General features: G+C 42.4%; 1 protein-coding gene across 1 annotated transcript in view; it reads left to right on the top strand.

The window, feature by feature from the left end:
- Positions 1-520: 520 nt before the first annotated feature.
- Positions 521-14,775, top strand: part of KIF14 (kinesin family member 14) — a 58,734-nt gene continuing 44,479 nt past the window's right edge. Inside the window, exons 1-7 of the mRNA XM_075286420.1 lie at positions 521-1,350; positions 3,325-3,579; positions 5,956-6,040; positions 6,544-6,642; positions 7,939-7,991; positions 8,118-8,148; positions 9,136-9,243. Of these exons, the coding sequence (XP_075142521.1) occupies positions 521-1,350; positions 3,325-3,579; positions 5,956-6,040; positions 6,544-6,642; positions 7,939-7,991; positions 8,118-8,148; positions 9,136-9,243 (1,461 nt within the window). The remainder of the gene's footprint in view (positions 1,351-3,324; positions 3,580-5,955; positions 6,041-6,543; positions 6,643-7,938; positions 7,992-8,117; positions 8,149-9,135; positions 9,244-14,775) is intronic.

Below are 14,775 nucleotides of genomic sequence, written 5' to 3'. Positions count from 1 at the left end.
GCTCCACTTCTACTTGCCTGGCTCTGTTTGATTGACAGGGCTCTCCCTATAGGTCAGTCTTATTGTATCCTATGTAGAGATGAGCGAACACTGTTCGGATCAGCCGTTCCGAACAGCACGCTCCCATAGAAATGAATGGAAGCACCTGTGACGCTGACTTTGCCGGTGGCCGGTCGCCGTGCCAGGTGCTTCCATTCATTTCTATGGGAGTGTGCTGTTCGGAATGACTGATCCGAACAGTGTTCGCTCATCTCTAATCCTATGGTATTTTATCCATTCATATATTAGCTAGTGCCACTTGCCGTAATCAATAATGAAACATGGATTGATGTTTCATATCTAAGTAACTGTCCATTTTCTTTCTTTCAGGATGATGGCGCTCCCATGGTATGCAATGAAAAATGTCATGGTGCTGTTGAAGCAGATTTCGTCTTCTTGAAGACATGATTATATTGTAGTATTTAAAGCTACTTTTAGTCCTTTTTTTCCCCCCACGACATCATCCGAAAATCTTAACAAAATGTCGCATAAAACTCCCCATCCTGCTAATATGAAAGAAATAAACAGAACGTACGTCATTTCTGCATGTAAAAATGTCCGATCTCCTGTAAACCTAAAACTTCAGAGGAGGGAGACTATAGTGAAGAGTTCTCCTCAAGTGGTGCAACCAGGTCAGGACAAGGATGTCAGTCAGCGGGATGAACCGGAGAAGCGCCTGACTCTACAGAGGCGACCTAGAACTGGATCTATTGAAAAAGATGATGCTGAGAAGAGTATGAAGTCAACCGACAAAGCCAAGACAACCCAACCAATCACCGCCAATAATGATTCCACTAGTCAGACTGAATTAAGGCCTAAATTGACCAATGTAATTGGAAAACCGCTCCATCCTAAATCTCTTTTAACTGGTCATAAACCTGGAAGTCCACTCGTGAATGGATCTTCAGATTATATGAAATTGCAAGGCCTGAAAAACACAAAGGGAAGTGATTTGGACAAAAACTTACGCAATTTGGGCCCCAATACTACAAAGACACCGGGTACAAAACATGGAGTCCCAGAGAACCAAAAAACACCCAAAAGTGGGACCTCTAGTCTGATAAGATCAGCATCAGTGCGGGAAATAAAGAGCCCAGCAGTAACTCCAAAGCGTCCAGTAGGAACATTACCTTCTGCCCACAGAACGGTTTATTCGGTGGTTGGTGAAAAGATTCAGGAGTCAAGTTTATCATCGGAAGCTTTGCGTGAAAAAATTGAGACTAGTCAACAGCCTAGTACAGTGGAAGACTGTCAGACGGCAGAAAACTGTGCAGTTACTGTAGCTGTGAGAGTCAGACCGTTTAGTACAAGGTAGGTAGGACTCTCATCTCTTATTGTGTGAGCTGCGCACCATAAATCACATTTGATATTTAAAGGGGTTGTCCACGATATTGTAGTATAATGGCAGGATTTCATCCACTAGAGGTAATCAGAGTGAATGATCGCAAGCAGAGATCTAGAACAGAGGTCCCCAAAGACTGGGCCACGGACCAGTTCTGGGCCATTTATCACTTGGTGCCAGGCCAGCCTGGTCATTGGGGATCTCTGTCTGGCTACTAGGTGTTGCTGAAGCTTCTACGCTGCATGTAATACATAGCATAGGAGCATTGGCAAACACCTGGTACAGAACCTGTATTAGGCTGAGGCCCCACATTGCAGAAACGTTGCTTTTTTTTGTTGTTGCAGTTTTTTGAGCCAAAGCCAGGAGTGAGTTCAGCAAAAGGTAGATGCTTTGTATATATTTCCCATTCCTACTGTAGCCATTCTTGGCTTTGGCTCAAAAAACCACAACAAAATCAGCAACAAAAAAAGCTGCGTTTCTGGCCTTAGGCTAAAGTCCCACGTTGTTGAAACACGTCTTTTTTGTTGCAAATTTTGCTGCAGTCTTTTGAGCCAAAGTCAGGAGTGAATTGAGCAGATGGTAGAAGTACAGTATAAAAGCTTCTATATATTTCCCAATTCCTTTTGTAGCCATTCCTAGGTTTGCTAAAAAAAAAAACAAACAAAAAAAACAAGGAACAAAATATGCAACTGAAGAAACTACGTTTGTTGCAGATTTTACTGTTTTTTTTTTTTTTTTTTTAGCCAAAGCCAAGAATGGCTACAAAGGAATGGGAAATATATAGGAAATTGTTATACTTCTCCCTTCTGCTCCATCCACTCCTGGCTTTGGCTTTAAAAACCGCAACAAAATCTGCAGCAGAAAAAGCTGTGTTTCCGCAATGTGGGGTTTCAGCCTTAGGGTGCATTCACACTGAGTAAACGCTAGCTTATTCTGAATGTAAAACACGTTCAGAATAAGCGGCGTCTAAAGCAGCTCCATTCATTTCTATGGGAGCGGGGATACGAGCGCTCCCCATAGAAATGAATGGGCTGCTTCTTTCACTCCGTGCAGTCCCATTGAAGTGAATGGGGAGTGCCGGCGTATACGGCAAGCTCTGCTCATGCCGGAGCGTACACGCCGGCACTCCCCATTCACTTCAATGGGACTGCACGGAGGGAAAGAAGCAGCCCATTCATTTCTATGGGAGCGCTCGTATCCCCGCTCCCATAGAAATGAATGGAGCTGCTTTAGACGCCGCTTATTCTGAACGTGTTTTACGTTCAGAATAAGCTAGCGTTTACTCAGTGTGAATGCACCCTTAGAGAGTGATTTGCTGGTGTAGCCTACATGCGCAGATCTCTTTCTATTTACCTAGCATTAATGCAGCTGATGGGATCTCTTCTGACACACAAGATGTGTGCATATTCTATGTTACTGCCTAAACCTTCACTTGGGTGCAACTGGGGCCTGGGAGCCTAATAGAAGATGTACACATCCTGTATACAAGAACAGATCCCTGGAGAACTGCATATTACCTATTACCTCAGGTAATAGCCCCCATCCCTACAGGTAATGGGGCACTATTATAGTAATAGTTCCCCCCAGTTATCAACATTATCTGTATGTGGGGGGACTGTTATGGTAACCGTAATAGTACCAATCCCTCTTCTGCCAAAACCCAACCCCCAAAGCCCCGCCCCCCGCCAGGCCACAGGAAAATTGACCTACATGAAAGTGGTCCTTGGTAGAAATAAGGTTGGGGATCACTGATCTAGAAGACCACGAGAAATTGATACAAAAAGTATATTGAAAAATTGTACAACTTTTTATTATACAAACAATAACATTGGTCTGGAAGTGGCCGACCCCTTTAAGTTCAGGGTCCTCTGTTGTTTTGTAAACTAAAATATCAATTATTTTTTTTCTATGATTAATCTTCTCAATGTGGATTATTGTTACAGAGAAATAAATGAGAATGCCACACGGGTCGTATTTATGAATGGACAGGAAACCATTGTACAACATCCAGACGCCAGGCAAAACCACAGCTTTCTCTATGACTTTTCTTTTTCGTCTTTTGAAAAATCTGATCCCAGTTATGCAAGTCAAGAAAAAGTGTATGAGAAGTTGGCTGCTCCATTGTTAGAGTGGTCACTGCTTGGATACAACACCTGCCTGTTTGCCTATGGTCAGACTGGATCTGGAAAGTCCTATACGTATGTAGAATTTGTTAAAGGTGGCTTATACATTGTGTCTTGAGGCTTAGGGTACATTCACATAAGACAGTAAACAAGTGCATGTTTTATGTTGAGGTTTTGCAGCAGTTGTTATCTGATTTTTGACAAATGGTTAAATTTAAAGAGGACCTTTCATGTCCTCGGGAACATGCGGTCCTATATACCGCTAGAAAGCCGACAGTGCGCTGAATTCAATGCACTGTTGACTTTCCCATTATGTGCCCCGGGGTTGGAGATAATGGTGCAGTTACAGATCTCTGCCCACTGTCATAAGAGCGTCCCTGACAGTATAGCTGGGCTGTGAGGAATGTCCCTCTGACAATACTAGTCCATAGTCCTGTACTGTCAGAGAGGGCATCCATTATCGCTCAGCTATGACGTTAAACTGTGAGGAATGCCACCCCAGTATTATTCTATGGACGAGTACTGTCAAGGGGTCGTTTCTCATAGCCCAGCTAGACTGTCAGGAATGCCCTTCTGATAGTGGGCAGAAATAACGGCACCAATATCTCCAGCTCGGGGCATATAATGGGAAAGCTGGTCCACTGATTCCGACGTGGTTGATATTTTTTCCTATATCCCCCACTGGTCCTGAGCACTGGTCCCAGGCTGTCTGCTCCAGGCCAGGCCCACCCATCTGACAATAGAGAGCATGATTAGCATATAAGTTTCTGAAAGGTTGCTTGGGAATGGTGGGGGCTAAAGAAAAATTTCCATCTGTGCCAGAATCGGTGGTGCAGTGCCTATTGAAGGATGTAAAGAACTGGCGTAGGTGGCGAAAGGTCCTTTTAACCAACTGCTTAAAATAGCTCTGACTAATGAAGGATACCGCCATTGGAATGTATGGTCAGCAGTTTTTCATTCTTCTCTATGTGAGTTATGGGAACAGTGCAGAACAGCGCTGTGGCTGTAAGTTCTGGCTGTCAGGGTTGGGGTGGCAAGCAGTTACGTCCTTCCAAGCAGCAATTTGCTGAGATGGGAGTGACCCTTTATATGGCCGGGTTCACACGGAGTATTGTGGCTCGTCATTTGGTACGTACAAGCCGCAAGATCTTTTGCGGGCCGTATATGCTCCCATTGTTTTCAATGGGAGCCGGTACCGTACACGCGGAGCTATTTTGCGGCCGTGATTTTGCGGCGGCCGCAAAATAGCGCCGCATGTACGGTACCGGCTTCCATTGAAAACAATGGGAGCGTATACAGCCCGCAAAAGATCCCGCGGCGTGTACGTACCAAATGATGAGCCACAATACTCCGTGTGAACCCGGCCTATGTGTGAGGCGTTTTAGGCTAATGAACAGCGGCATAACTACCGGGGTAGTTGCGGTAGCGGCTGCCACAAGGCCTGGGACATTAGAGGCCCGGCGACAGCCACTATAGCTGCGTTTTAAAAAAAAAAAAAAAAATTTAAATAGGCCGTTCCTGCCCACGGCCGCCTGAGCTACTCTTTCTGTGGCGGCAGCTGTGAGCAGGAGCCAGGATCGGTAAATAAGGCTGCGGGCCCCAAAAACTCTATTATTAAACCCGTGGGATCTTTACAGACTCCCGAGAATGATCGGAGGCCCAGGGGAGGTAAGAGAACATAAAACAGTGTTACTTACCTCTCCTGGCTCCAGGCAGGCTTCAGGCCTACTTGTGTGACGTCCCTGACGTCACATGGTGGGGGCCTGCGTCCTTATGCGTCACGATGCAGGCCCGGGTCACGTGATGTCCCATACGTCATTGAAGATGGCTGATAACAGCAAGGGAGTGCAGCGGAGAGGTAAGTAATAGTGTTTTTTTATGATTCTATCCTCCCCTGGGTCTCCAATTATTATACACTGTGGTCTGAAAGACCCCAGAGTATAATAATTGTACATGGGTGTCCACAATGGGGCATAATACTGTGTGCAGTGGCCACTATGGGGCATAATACTGTGTGCAGGGGCCACTATGGGGCATAATACTGTGTGTAGGGGCCACTATGGGGCATAATACTGTTTGCAGGGGCTCTATGGGATATAATAATGTGTTTGTAGGGACTACTAGGGGAAATAATACTGTGTTCAGGGGCCACTATGGGGTATAATGGTGCGTGTAGCAATGTGGGGGGAGGGGATTGGTTGGATAGGAGCCCCTATGCCAAAAGTTCACCACAGGGCCCCGCCATTCCTAGCTACACTACTGCTAATGAATATTGATACAATGCTTTAAGTCATACTGCTGTTTTCTTAAAAAATGTTTAGAAAGGCAGGATGGAGCATTTTATATATTTCATTGGGCAGGGCAGCTTTGTTTGTGACAGTTTATATCTAGAACAATTGAGAATTAGAAAGGCACTAGAAAAGGTGGATAACAGTGTCTTACTTCTTGCAGTATGATGGGTTTCGGTGAAGAACTAGGAATTATCCCAAGATTTTGTGAGCATCTCTTCTCGCAGATTCAGACTGTGAAACAGAAGGTACAGACTTTTATACTGGACACGTTACTATGTATTATTTTTCTGTATTTACAGCTGATTCTCCGGATAGGTCATAACTATTTGATCATATGGGGGGAAGGGGGGGGGGTACTGCCTGCCTGTACCTGTACCTGCCTGTACCTGTACCTGTACTGCCTGTACCGCAGTTAGCTCCCATTAAAGTCAATAGGGGCTGAGCTGCTGTACAAACAACCAGACCCTATAAAGGGCATGGATCCAAGTACTTCTGACTATTCGGACCCTAGGCTCCTCTGAATAGCTAATATGTAAGGAGGACCGACTGTCGCTCTCCATAGATTTAGTTATTTATAGGCCATTGTTGGACATTCAGTTTTAAAGTTCTTAGGACTTCTGATTTTTACTGATTATTGTACTGTTTGGTCAATTCACCAAATCCTTATTTGATGCTCTAATATAAGTTTTACACTGAGTTTTGAATAATAATCACAATATGGAACGTAATTGTAATCTGTCATACACAGGTCTCCTTCCACTTAGAGATGAGCTACTTTGAAGTGTACAATGAGAAGATACATGACCTCCTGGTTTTTAAGGCAGATAATGGAAAGAAGAAACAACCAGTACGTATATTTGCTTGTCTCCAGTGATAAAATACAGCTTTTCAGGATGGATAAAATCTGTTGCGGATTCTATTGCAAATCTGTGGAAAAGTCTTCGTGTGTTACATGTGGATTCTTTCATGCATGGTGTTGCAGATTGTCAATGGATGTCACCATATGTATTTCAATGGTTGAAATGTGGGGTGAAGATCTGCAGAAAGAACTGACTTGCTAAGTATTTATAATCTGCATGATATGTTCATTTCCATCCAGAGGTTACATAAAATCTATTCACTTTGATACAACTGTATTTCACTGTGGATTTTCTATCCTATGCCAAATGTTGCAAAACCTCTCTTGGAGGAGAAAGGCAGAAATTTTTGCTAACTAGAAAAACAGCAAATAAAATGTATCATGATGTCCTGTACGACCTGGTAGGCATGTAACTAGGCTCATTTCCATTGACATATATTATTGCTATTTAACCAATTTGATAATACCCTGTTTCCCCGAAAATAAGTCATCCCCTGAAAGTAAGACATAGCAGAGGTTTTGTTCAATTGTCTAATATAAGGCACCCCCTGAAAGTTAGACATCCCCCAATAATAATAATCTTTCTGTGCAAAGATTGTATGAAGGAAAACACCGCTGCGATACATTGTATCCACCGTTCCTACTGTTGCAGGATGAGTTACAACGTACGGTATCACAGCAGAGGCAGCAGCCCGCTTTCCTGCAATGTTTTTCGTCAAACAGTCTTTGCGCAACAATCACATCTCAGCGTAGCGCAGTGGTGGCAGCAGCACACAAAAATAAAATAAGACATCCCCTGAAAATAAGACATAGTATATCTTTAGGACCAAAATGTAATATAAGACACTGTCTTATTTTCGGGGAAACACTGTATTTCTATTGACTCAGGAAGTTAAAATGACCAGAATCTAGATTGGGTTCTGTTGGTTTGGAATCTCCGTTTCCAGTCTGCTCCTGCCACTGGGTCACTTGTCCATAACCAGACTCCTTCTGTGACACGAACCATATGATGGGGCTGACCGACTCGCTCATTGTAATAGCATTGACAGACCCCTTCACTGCTGTGCATGGATTGTGACATAGAAGGTGGTTAGCATTGCTTTTACAATGGGACCAGGTCAGAAGCCAAGGTTCTGACCAAACTGCTAATCCTGATTCTTATAATTGTATTCCTTGGATAATCCCTTTAATTTACCATCTGAGCTTCAACATATCACTATGTGCAATTCCCTTTTTTTTAATTAAGCAAACAATTTAATTTTACCTTGTTATTTCTTATGGCAGCTCAGAGTCCGGGAACATCCACTGTTGGGTCCATATGTGGAAGACCTGTCCACGTAAGTAGAGCAAGAGTCTGTTTAACGGTAAAGACACAGATATCGTAATGTCCAAGAAGCAATAATCGTTACTTTACTCACCACTCATGCCAAATTTTTTTCCCTGTTTTTTTTTTTTTTTTTCAGAAATGTTGTATCTTCTTTTCAAGACATTCAGGTGAGACATGTATAGCTTTCCCAGTGATAGGCATTTTAGGTTGCTCTTTGTGAATCCATAGTGGATTGTGCATTTGGTTAATTTACTATCCTATATAGCAGATACTATGGATTTTGCAATACCCTTACAGTTGATACAGTTGCACCATTTGTCTTCTGCAATTCGCATTTATTACAATACATAACAAGCTGCAGAATGGCATCCACAAACAAAACAATCAGACAATATTACTAATGGCTTGATTTCCTTGAACCCCCCCCCCCCACTTACCCCATACATGTTATCCTGAATAAACATCCATGCTAAATTATGTTCTTGATTTGATGAACAGCATTTTGCAGCTTGCTATGTATTGTAATACACACAACTTGCAGAAGCCAAACTGAGCTGATGAGAAAGTGGCAACCATGTGGGGTTGTTATTCTGCCCTACTGACTTCCTAAAAACTTATATGCTGCACAGGTAGTGAGTGGCAATGAAGCTATTGCACCTGGGGATTGGCCACTTGTGCCAGAGAACACACGTTTTTGCCTGTAATTGCTGCACAAAGTATTAGTCTTTATGACATGGAACAGTGGCCACAGCCGAAAACTGATGTTTCAGTGTGCCATGCCATAGGTGTGCCAAATAACTCATTTGGATTAAAAGTCGATCTTCTTGGCAGCAAAATTGCAATTTGACATCAAAAGGAATTTACCTTCCGCTAACCACCACTACAGCATATAAGGGGTTTAGGGTGTGGTAGGCTCCATGTCACTGAGCCATTTTTCCTGTTTAGTTGGTTTTATTGCTACACTGTTTCTGGTACCTAAGCGGAATTAATGCATCTGTAACTGCACCTACAATTCCACCACCGTGAAACCATAAATAACATGTCATGTTTTTCTCAGCACTAGGGAATTGCAAATGCCCCAGAACAGATCAAGGAGCAATTTATGTAATAGAATTTCTGTCGTAGTTTCTTCATACAATTATGTTCTGTTTCAGGGTTGGCTGGAGCTGGGAAATAAGCAGAGAGCAACTGCTGCAACAGGGATGAATGATAAAAGTTCCAGATCCCACTCTGTGTTTACTCTCATTATGACCCAGACCAAGGTAAAGACATATCTAATTTAACCGGTTAAGGACCAGGCCCAAAAGTATGTTAAAGACCAGGCCTTTTTTTTCAAAACTGACATGTGTCACTTTAAATGGCAATAACTTTGAGACGGTTTAACTTACACAAATGATTTTGAGATTGTTTTTTTCGTAACACATTATACTTCATGTTAGTGGTAAATATTAATCAATATTTTTGTATTTATTTATAAAAAAACTAGGAAATTTGATGGAAATTTTGAAAAAATTGCAATTTTCAAAATGTGAAATTCTCTGCTTTTCAGGCAGATAGTCATACCACCCAAATACATGAATAAATATTATCTCCCATATCTCTGCTTTATATCGGCATCATCTTTTGATTGTCTTTTAATTTATTTTGGACGTTACAAGGCTTACAAGTGTAACAGCGATTTTCTAGATTTGCAAGAAAATTCTCCAAACCAATTTTTTAGGGACCGCTTCAGTTCTGTAAGGAATTATAAAGGCCTATATAATAGAAACCCCCATAAATCACCCCATTTTCAAAACTACACCCCTCAAATTATTCAAAACAGCATTTGGGATGTTTGTTAACCCTTTAAGTTTTTCATAAGAACAAACATAATATGGAAGTGAAATTTAGACATTTCATTTTTTTTCATTAATACATTCATTTAGACCTAAAATTAACACATTCACAAAGGGTTAAAGGAGAAAATGCATCTCACATTTTGTTATGCAATTTCTCCCGTACACAGAAATACCCCACATGTGGGCGTAAACTGATTTTTGGGTACACAGCAGTGCATGGAAGGGAAGGAGCGACACTGGGTGTGTGAACAGCAGATTTTGCTGGAATAATTTTCAGGCACCATGCCTCATTTGCAGAGACCCTAGAGTACCAAAACAATGGAAACCCTCCAAAAGTGACCCCATTTTAGAATCTACACCCCTCACAGAATTCATCAAGGGGTATAGTCAGCATTTTGACCCTACAGTTATTCCACAGATTTTACTAACATTGGGATGTGTAAATGAAAAATTACTAAAATGTCACTTTATCCCCAAAGTTTTAATTTTCACAAGGGGATAAAGGAGTAAAAGCCCCCCACAGTTTGTTAAAAAATTTCTCCTGAACACGGCAATACCCCATGTGTGGCCATATTCTGCTGTATGGGTACATGGCGGGGCTCAGAATGGAAGGAGCGCTATTTGGCTTTTGGATGGCAGATTTTGCTGGAATAATTTTAGGTGCCATGTCGCATTAGCAGAGCCCTTAGAGAACCAATACAGTGGAAACCCCCTAAAAGTGACCCCATTTTGGAAACTACACCCCCCAAAGAACATATGAAAGGGTATAGTGAGCATTTTGACCCTACAGCTGTTTCACAGATTTTATTAACATTGGGGCATGAAAATGAAAAATTACTTTTTTTCCAATAAACTGTCAATTTAGCCCCAAATTTTTCATTTTCACAAGAGGATAAAGGGGAAAAAGCTCCATAAAGTTCGTTAAACAATTTCTCCTGAACACAGAAATGCCCCATATGTGGCCATAATCTGCTGTATGGGAACATGGTGGGGCTCAGAATGGAAAGCGCTATTTTAATTTTGAAGGACAGATTTTGCTGGAATATTTTTCAAGTCCCATGTCACATTTGCAGAGCCCCTAAAGTATCAATACAGTGGAAACCCCCTATAAGTGACCCCATTTTGGAAACTACACCACTCATAGAATTTATCTAGGGGTAGAGTGAGCATTTTGGCCTCACAGCTGTTTCACAGATTTTATTAACATTGGGGCGTAAAAATGAAAAATTACTTTTTTTTCACAATGTATCGTCCATTTAGCGCCATATTTTTAATTTTGCAAGTAGTTAAAAAATTAAAAGCCCCCCACAGTTTGTTACAAAATTTCTCCTGAACACGGCAATACCCCATATGTGGCCATAATCTGCTGTATGGGTACATGGTGAGGCTCAGAATGGAAAGAGAGGTATTTGGATTTTGGAGGGCAGATGTGGCTGGAATAGTTTTCAGGGGCCATGTCACATTTGCTGAGCCCCTAAAGTACCAATACAATGGAAACCCCTCAAAAGTGACCCCATTTTATAAACTACACCTGTCATGGAATGAATCAAGGGGTATTATCATTTTGTGCCTAAAATGCTTCCAAAAAATGAATGTCCAAAATGAAAATTGAAATTTTGAAAGAAATATGCCATTTCGGTGCCCAATACGTTGCACCCACTTTGTGTTGTCAGAGACCTGCACTCCTAAAACTATTAAGGGGCCATCCCGAGGGGCAAAAAATGATATATGTGGGTGTAAACTGCTGCTTGGGCACACAGCAGGGCTCAGAAGGGAAGGAGCACTGCGCTTTTTAGCTTTTGGGGTACAGATTTAGAGGGACTTTCTGGGGGCCATGTTCCTTTTGGAGAGACCTGGAGGTAACTGTAAACCCCATTTTGTAGGGGCAAGTTTAGGGTCTCTGCAAAAGTGTCATGGCATCCAAAAACCAAACCATCTGTGCTCCATAAACCCAATAACCCTTCTGTGTCCGTCTGTGCCCTAATATCAGTTTATAACCACTTATGACATTACGTACGTTATCCCGGGTACACCAGTGTCATACATGTGCCCTAATATCAGTTTATACCCACATATGACATTACGTCCGTTATCCCGGGTACACCAGTGTCATACATGTGGCATAAACTGTAGTTTGGGCACACAGCAGGGCGCAGAAGGGAAGGAGCGCTATTTTGGTTTCTGGAGCACAGTTTGGTTTTTGGACGTCACTTTTGCAAAGCCCCTGAATTGTCAATAAAGTGGAATCCGCAGACATGTCACCCTATTTTGGACACTAGCCCACTGATGGGATTTATCAAGTGGCGTAGCGAGAATTTTTAACCCTTGAGTGTTGCATTTATTTAGTTACCAGAAATGAAATCGCAACTGATAATGAGAAGTTAAAAATGAAAAATTTCCAGAGATTCGCCATTTCAGTGCCCGATATGTTGTGCCCAACTTATGTCATCAGAGACACTCCAAAAACTGGTAAGCGGGTATCCCGGGCACAACAGCTTTCAGAGCGTTCATCTCTGATACAAGTCAGGCACAATATATTACGCACAGAAATGATGTATTCCTGGAAAAATGGTCATTTTCACCTCTCACAATCAGCTTCGTATTCATTTATGGATAATAAGTTATAGCAAAACTTGGGGGCTAAAAATGCTCTCTGTACCCCTGGATAAATCCTTCAGGGGTGTAGTTTCCAAAATAGGGTCTCATATCAGGGGATTCCACTTTACTGGCGTTTCAGCTGTGCAAAAGTGTCATGGCATCCAAAAACCAAACCGTCTGCGCTCCAAAAACCCAATAACCCTTCTTCCCTTCTGTGTCTGGCTGTGCCCCAATATCAGTTTATACCCACATATGACATTACGTCCGTTATCCCGGGTACACCAGTGTCATACATATGTCATACATGTGGCATAAACTGCAGTTTGGGCGCACAGCAGGGCGCAGAAGGGAAGGAGCGCGATGAGGCTTTTGGAGTACAGATTCAGATGTTTGGTATCTGGACGCCATGTCATGTTTGTAGAGCCTGTAAGGTACCAGAAAAGTGGATTCCCCAAAGGAGTGACCCCATTTTGAAAACTGCACCCCTCAAAGAATTTATCAGGGGGTGTAGTGAGTATTAGTATCCGGACGTGACTGCACGGCGGATGGCGAAGAGGGAATATATAAGCGGTGCGGAGAACATTGCAGACACCAAATTCCCTACTATGTCCCAGTAGCTCCTATGATTGGGGGAGTCACTCTGGGGGTCACTTTGGGGGTCACTTCTGGTGTCTGTTCCCTCATAAGCTGTAAATCTGGGGTGTCCACTGATATTCGCTCACACTGCTTATACATTCCCTTCCTGACGCCGCCAGTTGTATTCTAATAATTTGGCGATTTTGGTTTTTTTTGTCTTCACATTACTAGATGCTATATTTTCTTTATTCTTTTGGTGACGTGGCCATATAAGGGCTTGTTGTTTGCGGGATGTGATGTATTTTGTAATGACACCATTTTTGGGTGCCTACAACATACTGAATACATTTTATTAACTCTTTCTTGCTGGATTTAAAAAAAAAAATAAAAAATCAATCCTGGCATTGAGTTGTACCCTTTAAATTTTGCGCCATGCAGCGTACAGTATAAGTAACATGTAGCCTTTATTCTGCGGGTCGGTACGGTTACGGCGATACCTCATTTATAGTATTTTTTTATGCGATACTAATTCTGCAGAACAAAAACACATTTGGGGACATAAATCAGTGATTTTTGCATCGCCATCTTCTGAGAGGCGTAACATTTTTATTTTTCGGTTGACAGTGTTGGTTGAGGGCTTATTTTTTGCGGGACAACCTGCGCTTTTTATTGGTACTGTTGTGGGGTGCATATGATTTTTTGATCACTTTTTATAGCATATTTTGTAAGGTGATATGGTGAAAAATCATTACTTCTGGCGGGTTTTTTCCGGTTTTTTTTTCAGCTGTACACCATATACATTAAATATAATTTCAGTTTTATTGTACAGGTTGTTACGGACGCGGCGATACCAAATTTGCATTGTTTTTATTAATTTTTAGTACTTTTTTTATATAATTCATTTTGTATAGAGAAAAAGGGATTTTTGGGCTTTATAACTTTATTACTTTTTTCATACACTTTATTTTTTTTTAACTTTTTTTTTTTTTTTAAACTTTTTCATGTGTCCATTTAGGACACTTCAATCAGTTGATGCTTTGATGAAAGCATCAACTGAATCTGCACAATAGCAGACAGGACACGAGCAGGACACGAGCCTGCTCGTGTCCTGCAAGCTGCAGAGGAAGTGAGCTGCATCGCTCACTTCCTCCATCGGTCGGCAGGATCAACCAGGTATGTGGGGCTCCGGTAGTCTGGGGTCACTGGCCAGACCCCAGACTACCTTCTACTGACATCGGCACCCCCCGATCTCGCCGCGGGGGGTGCCGATCAGCTTCAATCTTCGGCGGATCCCTTTCGATCGCGCCGTGATGTTTCACGGCACGATCGAAAGGGTTAAAACGTTCAGTCGGAACTGAGTCCGACTGAACGTTGTTGAGGGGGTGGTTAGGTGTTAGTAACACCTAACCCCTGCCCTCCCCCCGCCCCACCCCCTGCCTAGTGAGTCTCTGAAGACCGGCCGTAAATTTACTATCGGCTGGTCTTAGAGACCAGGACTGCTGGCCGTAAATTTACGGCCAGCGGTCCTTAACCGGTTAAATGGGTTTTCTGGGACTATAATATGGATGACCTATCCTTAGGATATGCCATCATTATTAGATTGGTAAAGCCCGGCACCCTCACCGATCAGCTGTCAGAAGAGCTTATGGTACTTGGGTCTTATTCTCAGGCCAGTGACATTATGTCTATTGGCTTCATGGCTATTGTGCAGCTCTGTCCCATTCAGATAAATGGAGCTGAAAAGCAAAACCAAGAATAACTACTGTGCAATGTAAAGAGCTG

Source organism: Leptodactylus fuscus, chromosome 9 (assembly GCF_031893055.1).
Source record: "Leptodactylus fuscus isolate aLepFus1 chromosome 9, aLepFus1.hap2, whole genome shotgun sequence".
NCBI classification, from domain to species: Eukaryota; Metazoa; Chordata; class Amphibia; order Anura; family Leptodactylidae; genus Leptodactylus; species Leptodactylus fuscus.
The sequence above is the reverse complement of the archived record's forward strand: the minus strand, read 5'-3'. Positions and strand labels throughout refer to the sequence as shown.